Here is an 18,817-nt window from a genome sequence, read left to right on the forward strand (position 1 = left end):
TCACTATATATACAATACTGCACATATAATAGTGCAATCCAAACTTGCAAACTGGAACCACAGTAGTGCAATGGATTAAACGCTTGTGCCAGCTGAACTGCTAACCTGAAGGTTGGCAGTTTGAATGTGCGAGATGGGGTGAGCTCCTATCTGTCAGCCCCAGCTTCCCATATGGGGACATGAAAGAAGAGGATGGTAACACATCCGGGCATCCCCTGGACTACGTCTTTGCAGATGGTCAATTCTCTCACAGCAGAAGCGGCATGCAGTATATTCCCAAGCCGCTTCTGACACGATAAAAAAACTTGCTAAAAGTTACATCAGCTTGGATTTTGTTGAATATTGATTATGTACACATCTATTTATCACTATTACATGTAAGAATGGTTGAAAACGTAGTATTGATTTCCTTGTAAATTTGACCATCTCTAATTTTTATGACAAATTGCAATATTATGCGTTTAAATTGTGTGTAAAAGAAATATCCTTTCTTTTAAAATAAAAAAAATCTCTAGTAAACTCATATATAAGTGACACTTTATATATGATTATCTTGCTTCAAGCATTATTTTTGCTGATTCAGCTTGCCAGGGGAACTTGTCTTATTGACAAACTGGGTTTTGCTTCTGAATTGAGCAGAATCGGATAGGTATACCTGATATCTCATAGAAAAACACAATATTTCCTGTCACCTGTAAAAGATACGCGTTTCAGTCTAAATTGGGCACATTTTCTATAAAGGTATGAAATGTTGTAATTTGAGATGCTTGTGTGTGTGTATCAATGTCTATATGCACTAAACATAATTACTCACAAAGCCACAAAATAACTGGTGCAGTCAATTCCAAGAACTCAGCAGATTTTCAGTAGCACTTGAATTATTGATAGAAAGACTCTAGTAGAGAGAGCACAGAAAGCCAACATTGGCTCTAGCCAGCTCTAGCCAGCGAAAGATAAGGGAGTTGCTTTCAGAGGAATGAGCGAACAAACCTTGGGTGGAGAATCTTCTTCTGAAAATGGTTTGTGTGAATATGCCCAGAAGATCACGGCTTGCTTTGGCGGGATGGGTAAGACAATTGACATTTGAAAAAAGTAATATGTAGCGAAATGGATATCTCACTGGAAACACTTATTTTTACGGTGTAAGACATTTGTTTTCTTATTTTCTGTAGACTCTTCCAAACCTTTTGTCTTATGGCATATATGTGTGCACATCTTTGTTGCCTTGTCTAATAATCACCATCTTTCTGTGTCAAACAATTGAATGCAGGAATAGATTATAGGTTGTAATGTACCCTGGCCTAAATGAATTTGCTGAAAGAGTTCAGGAGACAAAGGAGTATGGATTGCTGAAGTAGGTAATTCCTATGTTCGGAATTATTCTAAGGACGATAATAATTAAAAGGTCAGAAACATGTAGGAACTACCACCCATTATATAGATGTTTTTTAATTTTCTTTTTGTCTACCACTGCTCTTAGTGGAATTATCCCCCTCCCTTCCTCCATGTTTTGTTATATCGCTTCTGTAGACTTTGATGCATTTAATGTGGTTGTTTTCTGCATTAAGTGCTTTAGGCTGCCATCTGGCATAAATTCACCTGGGACTAAGATAACAGGGCATCTGAATAAATACATGTAGGACTGCACTATTAGAATGAAATCCTATGTCCAATTATCTCAAAATAAGCACTATTAAAGTCAGTAAAATGTCTGAATTGATGTATAAGGCTTACCCTTTTATCATGCTTAAGAAACCGTGGTTCCTGTGAATCTCAAGTAGTTTACATTATTTTCACATTGCCAGGGAAAATTCTGTAGATGGGATGGGCAAAATATAGCCCTCCAGATGTTGCTAGATTGCAAGTGTCAACATTACACATGATTTGACTATGTTGGATAGGGCTGATGTTGTAGTCCAACATCTGGGAGATTGCATTCTGCCCACCCCAACTCTCACATGTTGTATTGACAAATAGATTATTTTGAGGCCAACACTTTTTAGAACATAGATATAGCAGAAGGGAAGTAAGATCCCCTTTTTATTCTAACTTGGTTTATGGAATATGCCTGTTCTCACCGCCTATTGTTTTGTTATTGTTATTTTTAAAGCTAATTGTATTGTTTTAATCTGCTTCTGTACACCACTCCAAGCCAAATTGGGAGTAGCGGTATAGAAGTTAAATAAATAAATAAATAAATAAATATATAGTGATTATTTTTCCTTAGTCCAGTCCTATCCCTGGTTAGTAAGATGGCTTTGTTCCCACTGTAACAGATTTATGTATGTATTTATTTACAGTGTTTATATACTGCTTTTCTCACCCCTGGCAGGGACTCAAAGCAATTTACAATAAATAATGGCAAAATTTAATGCCTTATATACATAAACCAAATCATGAATTAAACAGCATATGACTAAGCATCAAATACAATAGGACAAATTCACCATAAGATAATAGGATGTTTAAACATGAAGTATAAGAATTAAAAACATCTAATAAATCATTAAAATCACATGATCCTAACTCGTAGACCGGGTCATTCCAAATGTTAATTACACATATTCCATATTTACTTCTTACCACCAGAACTTAAAAGTGTTTCTTTTTTGGGACTTTGTAGCTCCCAAAAGTAACTCCTCTATCCACTTAGTGTCTTTGCCAATCACCTGATTAATTAAACTTTATGCCTTGGAGTTAGCTGCAGTTCTGTGGAGTTCACTTGTCCGCTCCTTTTGGCAATGGTTCTGCAAGATAAATACCCAGAACAACCAGAAGATTAAATACCCTGCTAAGTTCCATTACCTGTTCCCGAAACTTCAAAAATTACTTTGTAATAGTAATCAATTCTTTTTACTCATTATAGTATTTTGAAAATAAACTTCATTTTATGCTACAACATTGCCAATGTAATTTTAATGTTTCTTGTTGCACTGTTAATTCCTTTCTGATACTTTTAAAAACAACAGTGTACATTTGATTAGAGCAGTGGTTCCCAACCTTTGGGCCTCTAGGTGTTTTGGACTTCAACACCCAGAAATCCTAGCCATCTTACCAGCTGTTAGGAACTGTGGGAGCTAAAATCCAAAACACCTGGAGACCCAAAGCTTGGGAATTAGAAAATAGCATGAAAAACATAAACAACCCATTTCAAAAGCCTTTTAAAAATTCAGCAGTATGCTAACTTTAAAATATTGACAATAGCACTTACACTAAAAAATACTTTTTTATTTGAAGTATTATTTCTTCAATTTTTGCAGATTTCTTGAGAGTTCTGGTTGCTTGAGTTTCGGTTAACTGGGAGTCTACTGTACATTTGTTTTTAAAAGCTCTGTGCTTTCTCAGTCTTGTCATTTCTTTTTCTCATTAAAGGCTTTGTTATAAAAAGATCTTATCCTAGCATAACCCCTCAAAGGACTTTGCCCTCGATGTTTCCTTAAAAATCCAAATCTTGCAAGGGTCATGCTGAGAGTACATCTAATTCAGGGGCTGATCTCTCTCTTCATCTCCAGATCAGCTAGCATGCATTCAACTGAAGCTTGAAAATAACTAGTCAGTCACTAGTGCCTAGTTACCTGTAATTAAATACTTTCTAAGCACCATTGCATTACAATGGCAACTTAATGGGCATAATTTGTACCCTTTGGTGGTGTAACTTTTGTTTATTTTTACAGTATGGGAATGTGGCTTCACTGAACGGAGGAGGTAGAATACTTCATGGCTCAAGTGCTGCCTCTTGTTGGGACAAAAAGCATTTGGAAATAGCTGATTTTATTAAATAAAAGTGGCTATTTTCGTTACTTTTAGAAATGAGAAAGTAATGAACTTCTTGTTTAAAAAATCCCAAGAAAAATTGAAACAAACTACTTTGGTGATCTTGAGACTATGATTGTAATTATTTTTTAAAAAAACAACTTTCCATGTTTTGGGTTGTTGCAGGTTTTTTGGTCTATATGGCCATGTACTAGAAGCATTCTTTCCTTATGTTTCGCTTGTATCTATGGCAGGCATTCTCAGAGGCAAAATGTCAGGAGAGAATGCTTCTAGAACATGGCCATAGCACCCAAAAAAACTACAACAACCCAATGATTCCATCCATGAAAGCCTTCGACAATACATTTCCATGTTCTTATTTTTGCAGCCGACTTCTTTAATGAGTGAGCCTCACAATTCTATAGAAAGCAAAAGGCCACTTATTAATGACAGAAGACAATTAAAAATACGGTTTTACAAACTGATAGTACACTGAAATTCTTTATGTTATCCACTTTATGAGCTTCTGCTATTGAAAGGGTTAAATGTAAACTGTAACACTATTTTTCACACATTTAAAGAACAGTTTAATACTTCCATGTTCTTTGCCCATGAGAACTGCAGGAGAGTTTGGTATGCCTGTCATATCCATGGCTTGGTTCCAGGATTCCATGGATAGATCCTGCCTCATATTATTAAATTATTATTAAATGATGCCAACATAAACATGCATACTTCAGTGTCTGTGTTCATGTTGCCACCATTTAATAGTATGGTGTGCAATCTATGGTCAGTGGAAATCGCTGATCCTCAACTCACAAATCTGGACAGGCCATTCTAGTCTGTGTTGATCATGTCACTTGTGTTTCTGTACAATTACGACAGAGCACTGTGAAATGTTTAGTGTGAATATAGGACTATTTGAATTAGGAATAACTTTGTATGCTTTCACTGAATATGCTTCTTTATGAAAAGGGAACTGAATGGAATAATCTTCAAATTGTCCTTTAAGTCCACAGTCTAAATCCAGTTGTTTGAAGGAACTAGAGTAGACTTATTGAATTAATTGAAAGTGTTGATTTGTCAAGTTCATTTTTATGTTCAGTGTTATTTTGGAATAGATAATTGGATCTGTCCCTATTATTGTGTGTTTGGGGGCATACATATTAAGCTGTACCCTCTAGAATAATCCTTACAGCCAAACTGGAAATAGTTATTTTTGAGGAAAACTACAATTTCTATCATCTCTCAACTAGAATGAAGAGTAGGCTGGGAATTATAACAGTTGTAGTATACAAAAGTAATTCATCCAAGCTCCTGTCCTAGAGAAAATTCTAACACTATTGAACTTTGTCCTATGAATGAACTTTCCCCCACTTTCATGTGTTTAGATTATGAGGAAAAAGGCTCACCGTTCATATTCCAGTACACTTGTAGACCTCTCCATGTGAGGAAGGGGTCTGACACAAAAACTGATTATATTGTCTAGATGGAGAGCTTTATGAGTTTACATAAGTATTCTTGGAGAGCCTTTCTCATGCAATCCCAAAATGGTGGACAACTGGAAAATATTTAATAATAATAATAATAATAATAATAATAATTAAAAAAAAACTTTATTTATACCTTGCCACCATCTCCCCAAAGGGGACTCGGGGCAGCTTACATGAGGCCATGCACATCAGTACAGTAAACAAAATATAACACAAAAACACAACAGAAAATTCGAAAATAAAAATAACCTATAATACAAAACCAATGTAAATAAGCAACACAACAATATAAAATCAAAACATTTCTGCTGTGGTTGGCGGTAAGGCAGTGTGGAGCAGAGTTTTCATATGAGCCATTCTGATATGGTATAAGGTCTTAATATTATAAACCAAATATGTGACTCAAGTGGACTACAGTAGGCAGCATGGAAGTTGCAAGAGTTAATATGGGGCATGACTAGTGCATCAGGTCACAAACAAGGGAGAGTGAGGATTCCTTTTACACTGACTGCAGTTTGCTCCACTCCAAGAGTCTCTGTGACTTCTGCCACTTTTAAATGTACAATAGATTATTAACTTTGCTCTTGCCCAAGGAAAAGCTCCATTAGTTTATTAGATTAACAAGTCATTAGGAGTGGATTAATGTACATACCTGTTGTAAAAAATGGCTGGAGATGGGAGTAACAGTTGAGAACTTTGAACGCTTTCTAGTTAATGAGACTGGAAGAAATCAAGAAAAGAGCAGAACTGGGGAAAACATTTCTTTGTAAGGCAATGGATACTTCCTTGTGTGGGGATTCCAAAAATTATAACTCACAGAGACATTTACTTGTGAAAGAACAGCTGAACAAAATACAAGGAAACTGGAAACAAAAGTTCTCCGCCCTTGACTATAATACGTAAGGGAAATGTTGTCTTAAATGCACAGATGGATGTGTGGGGCTTATGATGGTTCTTTTGCCTAATAAGATTTCTACTACTGCACCAAGGCTTTTGTTTCCCCGAAGTAATCCTCTTATGTACCTCAGATATGCCCTCTCCCTTCCCGAGGATATTAAGCCGATAGTGCCATACTCTATATGCTTTCACTTCACGTTTTGTGCACATGGTAGAAGAGTATTACTTGTTCCAATAAGTGTTTGCAGGCAGTCACTTGACTGAGTGTGCTTGTCATAATCTCTTGAAGATTGCCTACTAAAAATACCTCTTCCTTAATCTCCTTTGTGGACAAGGAAGTAAAATAAGGATGTGTGAGGACAGCATGACAGACGGACGGCTACACAAGCATTACAATATATATACATGCTTGGGTTCTCTCACTTGCTCACACTCTTAAGTGACTTGCTGAGCTGTTTGCTTCCCATGTGCCACAGCCATGCCATCTTTTCCCATTCTCAACAGTTTGGGAAAGCTCTGTGGATCAGGGAAAAGCAAGGAGTTGGTGTCTGAGCGGATTAAGTACAAAAACTCTGTCAAAAGGATGTCCATCATAGAAGATGGTGATATTGCCGAGGTCTTGTACCTTGTCCCTAAGCAGTCTGTGATGAAGCAACTGCCATATCTTAATCCAGATGACTACTATTTGTGCGAATGGATATGCAATGGTCCAGAAGATTTTGGTAAGTAAGAAAACTCGGACAAAGTGTAGATTTTATCATAAGTCAGTTGTTTTTTGTTATGGCTTAAAATTGTACTGAACAAGGAGTATTTTTGCTAAGAGGAGAGAAAAGTATAGAAAGTCTAAAGCTTGTTGAATAGTCTCCAGATTAGATTGTGTTAAATTTTGAAGACTTAAAAAAATATTAAAAAGTAGCATGTGTATTAGGCTCAACAGGTAGTACTTTGGTGAATTCTCAGAATGGTGTCTTGGTAGATATTAAGGTGGTTTGAGTTGATACATTTCACTTTGCCTTTCTTATCATTGTAGGCTCAGAGAGCCTCAAATTGGAGCTTTTTCTTTGAATTTGTGCCCTGCTGCCATCACTCTTATAAAGAAGATGATGGGTTATTTTACAAAAGATTCTTCAGCATTATGTGAACAGTGCCTGCACATCCTTTCATTGTAAGATATGAAAAGGTTTTACAAGTGCTGTTATTGTCCTTATTTTGCAAATGATGTCGTCAAAAGCATGACTACACAAAAACATAAATGTGGGTAGAATGCATCTAGGTAATGTTCAGCCTATTGCAGATTTCCCACATATCCCACATAAAATGAGTTGGTTGCAGCTGATTTTAAAAATAGCCAGGGCAATGTTTTCTTTTTCCCCTGATTTGCCTTTAGGAAGTGTTAATGTTATCGGACATATTTCACATATCTTAAGAGTAGCTGCAAAGTAACTCCCCTCCTCCCATTTTCAAAATTGAACAAGGTACTTGTTTTGGTCTGGGCACCACCTATTGTTTTTATTTTATCTATTTATTCAACTGTTTGATACTTATGTTTTGCCATAGTATCTCTTTTTACTGCATCATTCTATTTGAAATTTGTTCCAGCCAGGTTTATTAAGATGTGTAATTACCTATCACACCCTTATCAAAGTCACACTTCAATAGTGTCATTTGTACTTTTCCCCCCATCCATGTTAGTGGTTTTATCACTTACTCCTGTACCCGGTATTCCCTTCAGGGTTGGTTTGCCTATTTTTTTATTGTAGCCATAACGTTTTGAAAACATCACAATGATGCAGCTATACATAGCATTACAAAGCCCCCCAAGACTGCCAAAATCTTTTATTGGAAGATATCTTTTATTAGAGAAATGACACAAGAAAATAAAGTGGTCATTCCACTCCTTGCCATTTTATTCCAACGTTTTCGGACTGTAACATTTTTTACTATGCCAGTTTTGTCTTCCCAATAGCATTGTTTTGTTTTGACAGAAGAGGAAGTTAAGAGGAGTTGAAACACACACAAAAAGGCATCTTCCCTGCACAAGCTCTGGAAGTGGTCTGAGGTTGCTTTGCTTTGAATTTCCTTGGGAATCCTTGAGGGAGGGACAACCTGGCCATACCTCACAGCCCTATATCCCAGAATGTCAAGGTAGAAAAGTCTATATCCCAGAACATCAAGGTAGAAAATCCCCCATTATCTGAGGATGGACTCAGATAATCCAGTTCAAAGTAGATATTGTGGGATTTTCAGCCTTGATATTCTGGGATATAGGACTGTGTGGAAGGGTCCTATGTCTACGATGGCTTATTCATGGAATAAAGCACCGTGAAGCACCAACACCTGAACGGATGATTGAATTCTTGTGGGGAAAAGGGTAATTAATGGATTATTTCAAGGGTTTAAAAACACACTTTCAATTACTCTGCAACACACCAATGCCAGGAGAACTTGTGTGAATTTGTGTGATAATGTAGAGGCAATACCAGGAGTAATGTATCACTATGACAGTTTAACAGCACGGTGTGATAACACTCTATGTCTGTTAAGTAGAAGCCTCTGGATCTAAGACTTTTGAAGTATGGTATAGTTATTTCATTGTTCAGAAGACTGTGTAATGGGTTATTCATTGCTACAGCTCCTGCTACTAAATACTTGATAAATACAGGTGATTAGTGTGAATCTAGTCTAAAAATGGAATATAATCATTCCGTTTTCAAAAGTCTAGTGAAACTTAAACCTTCAAATCAATTTATCAAATTCAGGTTGTGGCTGTAGCTTCCAGCCTGCTAGTCTTGCATTAATGTGGCTTCAGTATCATGTCTGGATTTTTTTTAAAAAGATACATCATTGTTATTTTGTGAGTGCTGAAGAGTGGCAGGTGAATCACTGAGATAAATTTGTTTATTTGTAGTTTCTCATCCCTGGATCTCATCTTGAGAGAAAAAGATTCTGTGATGTTATGAACCCAATGCAACAGTGCTTCCCAATCTTTGGGACTCCAGGTGTTTTGGACTTCAGCTTCCACAGTTTCTAACAGCTGGTAAGCTGGCTGGGATTTCTGGGAGTTGAAGTCCAAAACACCTGGAGGCCCAAAGATTGGTAACCACTACATTAAAACAATGCTGGGAAAACTCTGTTGCTTCCGACTTCAGTTTCCAGCATCCCTCACCTTTGGCTATGCTGCTTAGGTTTGAGACTGGGAGTATAATAGCATATGAAGGGTCGCAGTTCAAATGTCCACATTTTAAGATGGGCATTAAAGAATCAAAGGAAAAGTGTTGCCTTTTACAAGTGTGTGGCCTAAATACTCTAAAGGCACCAGATCCCACATGAGCTTGAAAGCTAAGCAGGATCAACTTTGGTTAGTACTAGGTTGAAATACTCAACAAATACCAGTGTTTCAGGCTACATTTCAGAGATAGGAACTCGCAAAACCACCTCTGAGTATTCCTTGCCTTAAAAAACTCATGTGAAATTAATGGGCTCAACATAAGTTGACAGGTAACTCAAAGGCGCATACACATATAGGTGTGATTTCTTTTTTGTCCTCTGTGAGTAGAGTATTTATGCCTCACTGGTTTTGCTAAAAGTACACATAAAAAAAGATGTGCTCACATTATAGCATAGTTCTTGAAATCTTATTTTCTGTCCTTCCCTTTTGAAGCAACCCCTTTCTTTGCTAAAATGGTACAGATATTTTTGTTTTCTGCCTGGCCATTTGATACAATTGTCCAGCATCACAGTTCCAAGTTTAAAAATTAAATCTGGAAAGGTGTAGATCTAATTCACTGCTCTTCATTGTTTTGCCCAAAGATATTTTGCCAGGATTTTACAGTTAATTGTTATACTCTGTTAATTGGAAATCTGCAACTGAGAATATTAACTGTAGCTTTAAACTATATCTGGAAACTGAAATGATTTCAATTATGTGAAATTTTTGTTCTCTTTGCTGTACTTCTCCTACCCACATACAACATGTACCTTTGGGTTCCTCGTAAATCACCACCATGACTTTTATTTTTTCCACTCCCAGATCCACTACCTTTATTCCATTTGCCCTCAGTTTTCCTCTTTTGTTCTCCATCTTTTTGCACCTTCCTTCCTTCCATCAGTAGGAGAAAAGGATCTCTGTATGAGTAGCTCCACTTGCCAAACTGGGTGTTTACTCCCGTCACAAGCAGTTGCACTGATTTTCTACTTACGTAACTGGCCTTTCCTCCTTTGTGTAATGTTGTATGGATACTTCATCTGAATATTTCATGGCAGCAGCTCAGCCAATAATCAGAATGTGGTAGTCAATTTTTGCTAGGTTTTATCTAGATAATAATAACCATCTATTGTTACGATAAAATGAATTCAACTGTTTGGAATACCAACTCATGTTTCAGACCTGAACTTCATGCAAATGCAATAGCAAATGCCAACAAGACATAAAATCAAATTTAGTCAAGACTGACTTAAGTTAGTTGTTCTATTCAAGGTATGTCTAAATTTGTTTCCATAATAAATGTTCTAATATTTTGCGTTGGGACATGGAAACTTGTATCAGCTTTAAATAATAAGATTGTGTTTTACTTGCTGATTGTTACTGTTGTTCATTTCTTTCCTGCCTTTCTCTCAATAATGGGACTCAGAAGTTAACAAAATATTTAAATCAAAACAAACTAAAAGTAATGCAAAAGTCAAAATGAAAATATAAATATAACATTTAAAAATAACCAATTTATAAGTTTAACTGTTAAAAATATTGTAATGCATTAAAACAGTATATATAAATGCTTCAACCATCCATTATAAATGGTACCTCGCCCAACCCAAGTCAATTTGTAAAAGTACACATAAAAAAAGATGAGCCATCTGACAGTACAAAATTGTTTTGAACTGCCAACAGAACAACAGCAAAGGAGGGTCCATCCTCATCTCTCACCTGTCCAGTTCTCTATATAGGTCATCTGCCAAGGTGACCAAAGATGTCTGCCCCATGCCCAGACTGAAATCAATATAGATAATTTTGAGTTGAGAAGCTACCACATACTTCAGTACCTCAAAAATGTGATGTTGGAGACTGGCTTATAGTTATCTAGTATAGCAGGATTCAGGGATCCAGAATAGGTCTTACCACATCCTCTTTCAGGCATGTTGGGACTTTGCCTTGTTGTAAAGAGGCATTCATTACTCCTTAACCTATTCAGTTAGTCATGCTCTAGCCTGTGTAATGAGCAAGAAAGCCAAGGGTCTTGTACACATACAGTGCCTCTCACCTCTCCAAGGATTTTATCAACAACCTCAGGCTGTATAAATTGAACACTATCAATTAACACTGGACAAGTTGGGATCAAGGTTACATTCACTGGAACTATATCAACTCTGGTGTATAAGAAAGAGCAAATCCAATTGATTTTATTTTAAAATGGTGGGTAAATTGTTCACATTGGGCTATTGAATAGTTTACAGTTTCCTTTGGGCCAGATTATAACAGATCAGTGACCACTCTAAATCGTTCTGCCGATCGGTTCTGTTCGGATGCAATAGTGTTCACCAGAAAAGTCTTTTTTACCCCACCATAGATCTTCAAAGAGATTTTAGTCTGTTTTCAGTTGGACGCATTCTGAGTTTTCTACTACTGTCACTCTAGTCTCTATCCTTGATTCTTTGCTGCCAGTTCCTTAGAAAACCAGGGGGCTGGTTACCTTCATACTGTGAGAAGGGACACTTGGGAACAGTTGTGTCTACTGTCCTGCTCATTTCCCCATTTCAGACATCAACAAGGATTTTACCTGCCAAGGCTCCAGGAATCTCCTCCAGAGCAATCAGTAATCCATTCAGATCCATAAACATCCTGGGCTGGACTATCTTAATAGATCACTCATTCCTGCAGAGGCTCATCTAACTAGGTCTCTGTAATCCATGCCAAGTTGGCATGTTCATTCAAGATAAATTTTATTTATTTATTTATTTATTTTAAAGTACTGAATGGCAGATGTTTTACTGTTTACATTAAGCAGCAACATTTTCAACCTAATGGAATTACCTCCATGACCATCAAGATTATTTGAGGTGAGAAACAATTTGGGGTGACCAGTACCTTATTGTATACTCTGCCCCAGGATAGTTCAACCACTTTCTCTTTCCTCCACCTATACTTAAATACTGAAATTCAGTGTTTTAACATTCAGATGTGCATGATTACCACACCTCAAACAGGTGTGACCATTTAGCCCTCTAGTAGTTGCTGGAATACAATCCACAGTAGTCCTTACCAAGACAAGCAGTGCAGTAAGTGATGTTGATCATTGCAGTTTGACAACATCTGCAGGTCTGTTTGGCTCCTTTCTTGGCCTAATAAAGTTTAAGATATTTTACTCAGGTATGCAAAATTAATTGTTTAACTCTGTTTTAGTATAGTATTAATATATTTCTTCAAAATAGTAGAAAAGTATGGGTTTTGTCAAATAGTGAGGCTGTCATAGACCAACATTGGCCTGGATCCAGCAGAATAATGCCAGCCTTCATTTGTGGTCCAATGGTATGTTAACCCAGAGTTAAAGGGAGGCACAGTCTGGAGGATAGTATTCCAAATGTTGCTGATGAAGTGCATATTTTTAATGCCACAAAGTTTTGCTGAGCCATCTGGAGCCCATGCTTTTTTTTCTAATGAAGGCAGAGGGAACTAGAATGGCAGCTAGACAAGATTTCAAATGTTGTTTATCATCATAATTATACCACAACGACAAAATATCTGCAGCATACTCAGGCTGGAACTGACGATTTACATCAACTCCTACCCACCCCTGGTTCATTTCTGGTCATTAGGTGTAGTGGATACAGGAGGAAAAGGCTTCATGTTGTTCATGTTCATACATAGGTCTGGGTAAATTCTCATAATTGCATTAGGAAACTAAATTAATAGTAGAACTGCAAAACCAACTAAGGAGAAACTACCATCATAGTGTATATCTGTTGAGGCGCTAATGATTGTTATACTGATGATTAATTGTTTATATTACAATTGTTTTTAACTGCTATATACTTGTCTTGTGATGTTTTGTATTGATGTTGTTAACCGCTTTGAGTCGCCTGAGGGCTGAGAAAAGCGGTATATAAATAAAGTAAATAAATAAATGTTGTGAAGGAGATAAGAGATTCCACCTAAACATTAGGAAGACCTTCCTGACAGCAAGAGCTGTTTGACAGTAGAATATGCTGCCTCAAAGTGTGATGAAGTCTATTTCTCTGGAGGTTTTTAAGCAGAGGCTGGATGTCCATCTGTCAGGGATACTTTGATTCTTCCTGCATGACAGGGCACTGGACTGAATGATCCTGAATGATCTATGATTGTACAAGTCATTGCAGAAGTAGGTTGCTCAAAGTTATTATATTTGGTCTGGCTTCCTTTGCCCTGGAAAAAGATGGAAATACCAGTATAATTTAATGATAGGATTTTGACCTTGGAGATATTGTTGGCTCAAAGTCATCTGGTGAGTTTCCTGGCTAAGAAGACGTTAGAACCTTGACAAACAAGTGTGTATTTTCACCTGTTTGTGTTGGGGACATCTCATCATGTTCCTACCTGTCTCCCTGACAGCAGCACCTTGAAGCAATCAAAGGAGAGGAGGGACTTCTCAGGTGTAATCTTCACCTTTGCAACTTATGCTGCCTGCTCTTTTTATAAGTCTTAAGTCAATAGTAGTCTGTTGGCAATAATTGGTGTGTGTGTTTTTAGTCTGACCTGCAAACCTCACCACACCTTAGCAGTGACCTCTGATCCTGTCAGGTCTCATAAATTGACCGGATTGAAGCTTAGTCTTTGGCTGAGAAGGAGGAAAGGGAAATGAAAGTTCAGGTAGTATCCCTAGTGACAGAGTTTGCAGTGCATGTATTCTGAGAAATAAATTTGTTGTCCTCCTACATCTGTTTTCTGGGCATTCTCCTTGGTAAACCAAGAGATAAAACTGAGAAATATATACTGTCCACCTGTAAAAGAGGAAAACCTTGCACACAGCTCTCTCTTTTTTCCATCTTTGTGTGATTTGTCTGTCTCTGTATGAGACAAATTTAGGTTCTCTAGTACTTTTTCACAGATGTCACTCCTGACATCACAATGTGAACATAAGTTCCTCTTTCTTTGGCACTGAAACAATTAATTTTGTGGGTTGTTGTAGGTTTTTGGGTTGTATGGCCATGTTCTAGAAGCATTATCTCCTGACATTTTGCCTACATCTATGGCAGGCATCCTCAGATCTCTTGTCTGGGGATGTCTGCCATAGATGCCGGCGAAATGTCAGGAGATAATGCTTCTAGAAACACAGCTTGAAAAACCTACAAGAACAGAGTGATTCCAGCCATGAAAGCCTTCGGCCATACAATTAATTCTGCTATTGACTGGAAACTCACCCTCAACTTCTCACCCCATTCTCATGGGGCAAAATGCACACTGAACAGCTTTTTAGGAGATTAAGAGTGAAACCCATTATATCCAGCAGAATTTTCTACTGATTCACCTCAACCATAATTCTTCCTCTTCATCACAATACAAGGGGCAGGTGCTACAAGATAAAATCCACAGGTCTTCACCACTAGAAATGTAAACCTGCCCTGAAGTTTTCTCGGAGATTTCAATTCCTCTCTTGCTTCCCTTCTTTCAATGCAGGAACCCCTTAAGTAATTGTAATAACTTGTTTGTACCTATTGTATTAAATGCTATAACACTTGGAGATTGAACTAGAATTCTGCTCTGCCATAGTCACCCATTGGGTGATCTTCGACAAGTCACAATTTCTCAGTCAGAGTCCCTCTGAACAGATCTTGCCAAATCCCTGCGGTAGCCTCACCGTATGTCAGAAATGACTTGAACGGACAAAACAACAACAGACCTGTTGCATTCCACATGCTATCTATAGCACAGTCTTAACCTGCCATTCTTCAGAAATAAATTCCACTGTGCTCAACAGTAGTTCAAATGGTCTGATGTCTGCCTGGAATTACCATTTTGGGTTGGAAGCATAGGAACAAATTCACTTACATTCAAAGGGATTTATTCCTGCTAGTGAAATGCAAGATTAATGGGATAGTACTCAATGTGTTTTCTTGTCAATCAATCCTATTAAATTTAATGGGATTTACAACAATGGTATTTAAAGTAACAATTATGTTCAATATGTTTCTGTCAGCTTCATGTGGGCAATTGACATTTGTTGCCTACAACTCTGATTAACCCTAGCTAGTATAGCCTGGTGGCACTGCGGGTTAAATCGCTGATCTGCTGAACTTACTGACCGAAGCATGCAAATGTGAGTATATCAATAGGTACCGCTTTTGTGGGACGGTAACAATACTCCATGCAGTCATGCTGGCCACATGACCTAGGAGGTGTATAAGGACAATGCTGGCTCTTTGGCTTAGATATGGAGATGAGCACCATCCTCCAGAGTCAGACACGGCTAGACTTTATATCAAGGGAAACCTTTACCTTTAGCAGATCCAATGGTGAAGAACAAGGTAGGACAAGGAATAAGGACTACATAGACATCAGTTGCATACCATATACCGGTAGTTAACAGCTCTAGAAATAAATGTATAAGAGAGGCATGCACTTGCTTTTGAAGATCCATATTTTATTACCTATCTGCAGTTGGTTCCAAATACCTGCTTTGCAAGTACAAGGTAAAGCAGGTGCACATATCTACTTTGAATTTACTTATTGCATTGTATATTTTGGTCCTTAATATGTGAATGTGCCTGAATCGTACTGTGAATATTCTTCATTTTCTAGTACAAAATGCTTGGAGGGACAGGGAGAGCAAAAAGGAAAGTGAAGCCATGCTGTTTCACTTCTAGTGCCTACGTAAAAGAGGACATTTAGAAAATGTCAGACCCATAAGGTCCTGCAGGTCTTAATAGAGTTAGATGAAGAATCTAAAACCACCTTCATCTCCCAAATTGGGAAAGTAGTGACCTTTCAGAGAAAGTTTGGATTGTCTTTTAGAGTAACATCTTTTAGACTCAGGGCTTTTTTGGGGAGGGGGGGAGTGTGTTTTCCTCATGCAGTTTTGATTAATAATATTGGCCATTGGTATCATGACATCAGTATAGCCAGGCCCGTAGCCAGGATTTCGTTTCGGGGGGGCTGAAGCCCCCCGAGCCCCCCCCCCCCGGCTACATGCCTGAGTATAGCCATGACATCAGTGTCGACGTAAACACTATGATTTGTTCATCTCCTCCTGCTTTTCTAAAAAAAAAAGTCACCAAGATTGATATTTTAAATTTGGCCTTTATAGTGAAATTTTATAGAATTGTCGTTTTAATGCTTTTCATTGTCTTTATAAGTTGAATCCAAAGTTCTGTGCATCCAATGAGGTGCCAATCTAGAACTCAGTTGTTAGACTCTTCCCCAAATGCTTCTTGGCAGTATTACACACTTGGATGCAAACATTAAAGCCATTAATAAAACATACAATATAGAGGCAAATGGATAATAAAAAAATCTATTTTAGGGAATTTATCTTTGTGTCCCCTCTCAAAATTATTTGAGGGCCTCATCCTCATCTCTGCAGGTATAGATCTTATTTTCCAGTTCTCCCTCTTTTCAGAACTGAACTGATATGTCCAACTCCAACTTTAGCGTTTATCAGCGTTTACCCTATGAATTCCTGGGCAAAAACAGGAATTCATAGGGATTACACATCATGTTGCTGGAGTGACACAAGTTCTGCCTTCATTTGTGCCCTGGAGAGGAGAGTGTTTAGCTACATCTCTTGTATTTTCAATTTCATATTGTGTTCACTCTTATGTTTGTTTTTATCTACTTTGTGCCCTCTGTAAACTGTCCTGAGTTCCTTCAGGGAGATGATGGCAGGATTTAAGAATAAAGTTGTTGTTGTGTTGTTGTTGTTGTTTAGCACTTTTGATAGATAAAAGCTATTTGTTTGACTACATGGTAATAGGAGCCCCGGTGGCGTAATGGATTAAACCCTTGTACCAGCAGGACTGAAGACCAACAGATCAGAGGTTCCAATCCAGGGAGAGCACAGATGAGCTCCTTCGGTCAGCTTCAGCTCCCCATGTGGGGACATGAGAGAAGCCTCCTACAAGGATGGCAAAACATCAAAATATCCAGGCATCCCCTGGGCAATGTCCTTGCAGATGGCCAATTCTCTCACATAAGAAGCAACTTGGCACGATTGGTGGGGACGAGAGACAAGGCCTTCTCGGTGATTGCTCCCCGGCTATGGAACTCTCTTCCTGATGAGATCAGGTCGGCCCCCTCCTTCCTGTCCTTTAGAAGGATGGTAAAAACTTGGCTGTGAGACCAAGCTTACGGGACAGGGCAATAAAGTGGCAATAGGAAAGATGACCAGGCAAATTAGATTTGACGCAGATGACCAGGACAGTTTTAAATGGTGTATTTTAATATTTTAATAAATGTTTTTTAATGTTTATGTATTGTATGTGAATCTGTGTCCCGGCATTGAATGTTTGCCGTGTATATGCTGTGCTCCGCCCTGAGTCCCCTTTGGAGTGAGAAGGGCGGAATATAAATTTTTAAAAATAAACAAACTTGCAGTTTCTCAAGTCACTCCTGACACGAAAAAAACATACATGGTAATTGGCAAAATTAGTGTTTTGAATTAAGATACGTTGGCTGGGGTATTGTAGAACCTGTGTTCCACAAATGTAACTTTTCAAAGCTATGTTTCTGGCTAAAATAAAGCACTTGAGCTTTGTGTATTTTTAATCAAGGTGATGTTTAAATTCCGCTTGTTTCTTTTATCATTTTCTCTTAAAAAGAGTAGCTCCTCATTGTAACTATGATTTTGTCTAATGATTATTACAACTGCTTTACGTGAGTGTCCATGAGAACAAAAGAAACAAATAACTCCATGGTGACCGGATGAGGTAAAATTAAGCACATTATTGCTCAGTGAATCATGTTATTGGATGTGACAGGTTACCTTTCAGTATTATTAAAAGCTATGTACTGCCAACTTCTTTAAATTCTCTCCTTAACCTTTTCAGATTTTGAGCTGAAAATACTTTGCAGAGTCATTTGAGTCTCAAATATTACAATCTCCCAAAATTGGTGTTCCGGAATAATTTTGTGATGAAATCCAGTCTTATATTTTTCTTTGTCACATAACCAGAGAACACGTTCTGAAGCTGTAGCGGCTTTAAATAGATTCCATAAAGATTTTTCCTTAAACAAAACACTTTCTTTCATACGTGTAAATGGTACTCGGGATGGCTAACATGAGGCCAAACCCAGACGAATTACAATAGAGCAAAATACATATAAACAAAACAATAATATCAAATCAAATACTTAATAATAAACTAGTAATGAAATGAAAAAAAATCATAATAAAAAGCAAATTATAAAATGGTAATCGAATTAGACAAAAAGAGCGATGCCCTTGAATAAAAATGGATAGAGATTGATAAAACCATAGGTGAGATAAGTAGGGGGGCTCAGACGTGAAAACAGTAGAGTTAATCTTCAACTGTGAGATATGATGAAGAGCATCAGAAAGACAAGTTGGGCTTGGGATTGGGCGCAGCATGGAAATTGATTGTTCAGTCCTCAAAAGCACACCGGAAAAGCCAGGTTTTAAAACTTTTTCTAAAGATGCCCGGGAGCAAAATCCCATCACCTCCCCAGGCAGTTGGTTCCATTGCTGAAC

At 37.7% G+C, this 18,817-nt stretch overlaps 1 protein-coding gene across 25 annotated transcripts in view; it reads left to right on the forward strand.

Moving 5' to 3' along the window:
• ABLIM1 (actin binding LIM protein 1) overlaps positions 1–18,817 on the forward strand; it is a 271,609-nt gene that overhangs the window by 81,284 nt on the left and 171,508 nt on the right. For 4 of the 25 annotated variants that reach the window (XM_060768483.2, XM_060768475.2, XM_060768467.2 and 1 more), the window contains exon 1: positions 6,450–6,865. The exons of 2 other annotated variants lie outside the window; for them this stretch is intronic. In XM_060768483.2, coding sequence (XP_060624466.1) covers positions 6,622–6,865 — 244 coding nt within the window. In that variant the 5' untranslated portion in view covers positions 6,450–6,621. Of the gene's footprint in view, positions 1–6,434; positions 6,866–18,817 lie in introns of those variants that run through there. 19 more of the 25 variants (XM_060768464.2, XM_060768465.2, XM_060768473.2 and 16 more) reach the window with 14 other exon arrangements.

This window comes from Anolis sagrei, chromosome 3 (genome assembly GCF_037176765.1).
Source record: "Anolis sagrei isolate rAnoSag1 chromosome 3, rAnoSag1.mat, whole genome shotgun sequence".
Classification (NCBI taxonomy): Eukaryota; Metazoa; Chordata; class Lepidosauria; order Squamata; family Dactyloidae; genus Anolis; species Anolis sagrei.